At 44.7% G+C, this 6,231-nt stretch overlaps 1 protein-coding gene across 1 annotated transcript in view; it reads left to right on the top strand.

Moving 5' to 3' along the window:
* The first annotated feature begins 853 nt into the window (after nucleotides 1-853).
* TPK1 (thiamin pyrophosphokinase 1) overlaps nucleotides 854-6,231 on the top strand; it is a 187,169-nt gene continuing 181,791 nt past the window's right edge. The window contains exon 1 of the mRNA XM_042886507.1: nucleotides 854-1,139. Within this exon, the coding sequence (XP_042742441.1) occupies nucleotides 1,097-1,139 (43 nt within the window). The 5' untranslated portion in view covers nucleotides 854-1,096. The remainder of the gene's footprint in view (nucleotides 1,140-6,231) is intronic.

Here is a 6,231-nt window from a genome sequence, read left to right as displayed (position 1 = left end):
GCTCGAAGATTACTTCCTGGGATAGCAGCGACAAATTGGTGAAGTCCAGAAGGCAGGAGCCACGGGCTGTACTCCTTTGCTGCCCTCTACTGCAGCATAGCTTCTCTGAGCCAGAGGAATCAACTGAAGCTTCAGACAAAGCTGGAGTTGAGAGCAAGGAACGCAGGCAGGGCGCAGAGACAGCGAGGGGAAGTGGGAGACAGCTTAGGGCACAGCTGCATGGGGAGTGGAGTTGGTGACTGAGATCTGTGGAGATGGCAAAAGGAGGCAAAGCAATGCCAAGCGCTGCTCCAGACGGCAGTCACATCCCGGGGGCTTCGAGGTCTGACCTTCCTGCTCCTTGCACAAAAAAAAAAAAAAAAAAAAAAAAAAGTATTCCATGCCTCAGGATTCTTTAATTTCTAGTTAAGAGTCTACAAGCAACTAAAACCTACCTATGTAACAAATTTTGTGATATTACTATAAACTACTTTTCATTGAGCATTAAGCTGAGCGTAAATGTCACAGTTCCGCTTAGGGGCTGGGAACAGGGAGGGACAATTAACTACGGAAAACAACCACGCCACGTGTCGGCTGTTTCCCCTGTTCAGGCTCTTGGGAGCTCCGAAACAAGAAAAAAGCCAGCCTGTAAACTCCCCAAGCCGAAGTTCTGGGGCTCCGAAGCAGCGAAGCTGCGTGACAACAGCACGGGGGCTGCACGCAGGTGCTGAGGCCTCGCTGCAGGATGCAGCCGCAGCTCGAGCGACCAGATCTCTCTTTTGACAGAACTGTTCACTGCAGCTCCGCAAAGCACAACAAACCCACACGCAGCCGCCTTCCGCTGGGCCCCGCGCCACCGCCTCCGCCTGCCGCCCCGCCTTCCGCTTCCTCAATCAAGCGCCGAGAGGCGGATTGCGGTGGGGACCGATCCTCTCGGCGTTACCGTTACCGCTACCGCCTCCCACTCCTCCCATCGGAGTTGAACCCGACTGCCCGCACCCCGGCGGGAGAGGTGGGGCGTGCCCAGGTCTCTCTGTCGCCCGGCTCTTCCGGCGGAGGCGGCTGGTCGGGCGCCCGGCGTTCCGTACTCGTATCGCACCGTGAGCAGCGAGAGGCTATGGAGCGCGTCTTTACGCCGCTGGACTGTCTCCTGCCCGCCGGTACGGTATCTCCCGCAGCCGTGGCTTGTATTCAGAGCGGGGGCGGTCCTGGGGTGGCTTGCCTCGCATTCGCTTCGCGGGCGTACGCGTGGGAGCTGCGGAACGGTGCAGCGCGGGCACGGCACGTGTCCGACCGGGTTCTTCTCAGCGAGAGGCTGCTTCTGCCAGTGAAACGGCACGGCCGGTCCGATGGGCCCAACGGAGCGTGCTACCCGGGCTTAAAGTAAACTTCCTTGTGTGGGAATTCACTGCCGTTTAAACTCCTTCGGATTTAATTGCTGCCTTCGCTTAATTTGCCGGAGCCGTCTGGTATTGGCAGGTCTCGGGCCTCCCGTGGGGCTTGTGGCCTGCAGGGGATGTGTGGGCCTGCCTTCTCGGTGTGCCTTTGGCTTTAGAGTTCTGAGTTCAGGCGCCGAGTTGAACCTTCGCTGTTCTGTGAAACAATCACGTGCATCCAGCTGCCTGCGCAGTGCTGCCAGGCAGGGCTTTGTGGGTTGTTTTTTTTCATATTCACTTACCTATATTTATTTATTGTTGTCCTAAGCTGTTATCGAGTGTTCTGTTTCTCTATAAAGAGAAGGAGAATTTGTGTGGGAAGGAGATTTCAGTGAGTTACCCTTGATTCATTGTGATGTGACATCTTCTTGTCTGAAATGAGGAATAGCTACTTACTGAAAACGTGGTAATATTGAAATGAAGGTACCTTAAGAGTTTATCCCTGGGGAAGGACTGGTGTTTCTATCTATGTTCTAAAATATTTGCTCTTGCATTTCTGTGACGCTAGGCCTAGTGTATGTTTCCTGGAAATGTTTTTTTGTCTTTATTTTATTTTTCCTCTTTTTTATGCCTGGGTGATGTTGAAGATTTAGGCTGTTCAGTTTGCAGATACCCCACAGCCCAGTCAGAGCAGAGCCTTCAGCTGGGCTGCAAGAAGTGTGCTTCTTCTTGAGAAATGGCTGCTTCAAGTGTATGAACCAATGTGGTTATGCAGGGCTGTGTGCCTGCAAAATACAGTGATGCTGTATCTGGAGCCTCATCATTGTTAGTAGCCTTCCTTACCCATGGCAGCAGGGTTGGCACTGCAGAATCTTTATGGACTTTTCCAACCCAAACTGCTCTATGATTCTCAGCATCTTGGATTGGTTATCCTGTATAAAGCATGCAAGGCTGATCAGAATAATTTTTCAATTCAACAGTTTTAATATATTGACATCCCACTTCGGGATCTCAGAAATAAAGTTTTCCACATCTCGTAGCTGAAATGGGGCTCCTGAATCCTTGGGAAAGTACTGGTGGGTCTTCCAAGTACTGTTGACCTTGTCTTTAATAATGTATATAGCATACAGCAATATATAGAGTGTTTCTGATCACTTTCTAAAGACCTGTGCAAATACAGCAGCATGTTATCATGAGGACAGTATGAAAGATTTGCCTGCAATGTTTGGAGGCTGTTACTTGAATTCTGTTTTTGAGACTGTTCACAAGTACAGTGCTGATACTTGAACTAGAATGAAGCACTTAGAGGAATCTAGTATTATGTACCTGAATTTAAATTTCAGAGCTACCTGCTCTTTGGTAATTTTCTTGTGTATGTCACCCTGTGGTGACACCTGTGTTAGGTCAAAGGAATAGAAATTTGAAGCTGCTATGCTAAACTGAAGTTCTGAGAGCCTCAGAGACTTAGAACATATTTGGTCTAACAGCTGGAGCACAGCTGAAAATCACTGTGCTACAGCCAGAGAGTTGTGTTTTGCATTTCAAAGCTGTGTTGATTTGCTTAACATAATTTAGAATGAATAACGAGGTGAAATTTCAGAGTGGGATTGAGCTCTAAATTTGAGCATTACATACTGAAACAAATCTGTTTTACTTTCTTCGTGAAATTGTGAAGAGGCTGAGAGAAATCCAGCCTGGTGTTCTGTGTGCTGCTCTGAAAGAATCAGGTGGAAACCACAGAAAGTGAAACTGTGACTCAGCCACATGTCTGTCTGTAGGAGGCTCATGGTGGGTTATGTTCTACAGCCTATATGTCATCTCAGGAGTAGTGTAGCTTCTTCTGTGGCCTCCTTTGAGTGACTAGCTGTTTCCCTCCTGCTGTTTCTATCCTTGTCTTGCACTGTTGCCTCCTGTTGCTTATCCCAGACTGTGCTTCAGGCATTTCTGCAGAGAGATAAGTGTTTCTAATTTGTTTTGTTTCATAGCATGAACTTTAGAAGCCAAGTCTACTATTCTTGTGACTGCTTGACAGTGTCATAGTATCATAGCATACTCTTAAGATTGCCCCTGAATGCCACTTGAAATTTTTCAATAATGAAGATTGCCGGCTGTATGTTTTCACAGGGAACATTTTACTTTGCATACCGTGATCCAGATTTTCCACTCATCTGCCAATGCAATTGGTGGTTTCTTACCTTGCACAGTCCTTGAAATGCTGCTCATCATTGGTTATTTCAAGTGGAATGGAGCAGAAGGGCATCCTGTTCTGTTTGCAATCAGGCAGCTCCCAGCTGTAGCCTCTTGATTTGTTCTGGTCCTTGCAGAAGGCTCACCAGACTGAGCCTCTTGTGCCTGACAGATTGATGAGTGGTTCCCCTCTCCTTGTCTACACTGCACCAAGTCTTGCAACTGAGGACAATCGCAAACTATGCTTTGGTGAGAGCTGCTGGTCTTAGCTTCTAGGACCACCAGCAAGATGCGTAGGTAACTGCATGGAATACAGTTTTTGGGATTACACAGGAATATTAAGTGGTTAGAAAGTATGGCTGAATACCAGAATGTGTGCATCAATGGAGGGAGACGGAGGGAGAAACAGTAGGAGCAAAAGCATGATGAAGTGATGGGAGTGCAAAGTGTATGTGTATGCTGCTACAGTTTTTGTGTGGGGTGCAAAAGTACGTGCTCTTCTCCATGTTGTGGTAACAGTGCACCTGCTAAAGAGGAGTCAGGAGGGCACCTTCTAGCACTCAGGTCCTGAGATTAGATTTGAGGTCAGTTGTCAGCTATAAATGCCATCTGGTAGTCAACAGTTAAAACAGAAATATGGTTTTGTACATCCTTATTCGAAGTACAGGAATGTATCAGTGTGGTGTAGGTTTCTTCCCCTAAATAGAATATTCTTCAAATCCTGGTTAGCTGTTTCATGAAACAGAACTGTTCCTCAGTGTGGCATTGCCATCTGGAATCAAATCCAGTTACGCGGACCTAGGCCTGCTTCTGATTTTCTGAGAGTATCACTGAGTGATCTGCCTGCCTGCAAATTCAGTTTTATTTTGTAATTAAGTCTTCCTCTTTCCTCTTCCAGAGTTCTCAAACTGTAGCTTCGTCTCACTGACAAGGTCATCTTCATGTCATGAGAGAGAGAGTCACAGCCAATAGGATAAAGACTTTCAGAATTAGGTGGAAATGTATAGTTGTCCCATTGTGTAGAGGCACTGTAATATTTTGCATTGAATTTAGTGAGAAGAGAATGAGAGGAAGTAACGATACACTGAATGCTCTTTCCTTGTTCTATAAGCCCTTTTTTTTACTGAATGTCTTCTTGTGGAAGTGTTACTGACTGTAAACAAGCTACCTCTAATACAGTTGTACCACTGTGCTGCTTTTTAAAGGTTTACACTTTCTTTTGAATCTTGTTTTTCTTACATTGAAGGCTGGAAGTTGAAACAGAGATGGTGAAAAAGATGTGTTTGCTGTTCACTAAATGACCTCCAGACAAGTTTCAGTAACCATCTGAGTGTTCCTTCAATGGGAGGTTTGTCTGGTCTCTATATTGCACTGTCCTGCAGATTAAAATACAAAATTCAGTGGCAGGAAATCAAGGCACATATGGGGTTAAGAAATCAACCTGCTTGTTGGCTGTTGAATGTTAAATGCTTATGTACAGAAGGTGATGGAGCCCCAGGTTATTGATTAGCTTCATAATTGTACAGGTTTTGTGTTGGGTTAGACTAGCGAAGGTTTTTAGTTGAATGAGATCATTCAGAAGCCTTGTCTGAGTTCACAAAAGCTGGAAAACGCTATCGGGGATTTTAGTCCTTTTAATTTATTTCAGGAATTCCTCAGTGAAGTTAGCAGGTGCTTCCATGTGGCTATTACATAGTTCTTTTTTCAGTTGAGATTTTTTTTTTTTTTTTTTTTTTTCCCCTACATGAATGTTACCTACTGCTGCAAGAAGTAGCTCCATTTGGTAGAGTTACCTGGGCTGCCCCAGTTTGTTTTTGGAGTAGTTCAGCACCTGGTCTCAAGCCCTGCTGCTTACTACTCTGCTCTGCTGGATCAGCAGTTATTTTGTGGGCTAGTTATTGGATAGGTTGCTTACTGGGGCACCAGAAGCTTTAAAAATATTTCCATTGATCCTATTTATCGATAAATATAATTGTGAATTCCACAAGGGAGAACAGAAGGCTTAAACAGCAGAGGGAGTAGTTATGCTGAACTTATGCAACATTATACCCAACTATTCTATTTCTTGTGTGTGTGTATATATGTGTGTGTGTATATATATATATATGCACACACACACACACATGTATATATATACACACACACACACACACACACACACACACACACACACATTTTCTGAAATAAATTGTCATTTTCCTGTGAGAACAAAGCTGGAACTGAATAAATACAGGATTCTGAAATACTAATAAAAGGACTCTACTCTGAAATAACGCAGTTATACAGCCCAAATAATGTAAATTAGGACTGAGAAGAGGAATTAGAAATTCAGAAATCCAATAGAAGAGCTGGTGATGTCTTGTTTGAAATTAGAAATGTAATTTTGTAGTCTAATTCTGTGATGCACTTTCATTCCACTCCCTCGTTTTTTTTTCCTCCCACTGATAAATGAATATGGAGAACATATGTTTTACTATAACGGTAACTGAAATAAGTTCTGTGTTTTGTTACTTTTCTAAAGTGGAAGAACCTGTCAAAAGTGGAGAATTTGGCAAGGAAATCCTACTGTGGGAGAGGCATGCAACTGTAGCAATGATTTGAGTCAACTCAGATAGCAAAGAAAAAGTATAAGTAGCAGGAGTAAACAAGTGGAATACATTGCTTAGGAAGATGATGTATCTCTTGTCTT

Source organism: Lagopus leucura, unplaced genomic scaffold (assembly GCF_019238085.1).
Source record: "Lagopus leucura isolate 7727_CA_CO unplaced genomic scaffold, USGS_WTPT01 Super-Scaffold_100058, whole genome shotgun sequence".
NCBI classification, from domain to species: Eukaryota; Metazoa; Chordata; class Aves; order Galliformes; family Phasianidae; genus Lagopus; species Lagopus leucura.
The sequence above is the reverse complement of the archived record's forward strand: the minus strand, read 5'-3'. Positions and strand labels throughout refer to the sequence as shown.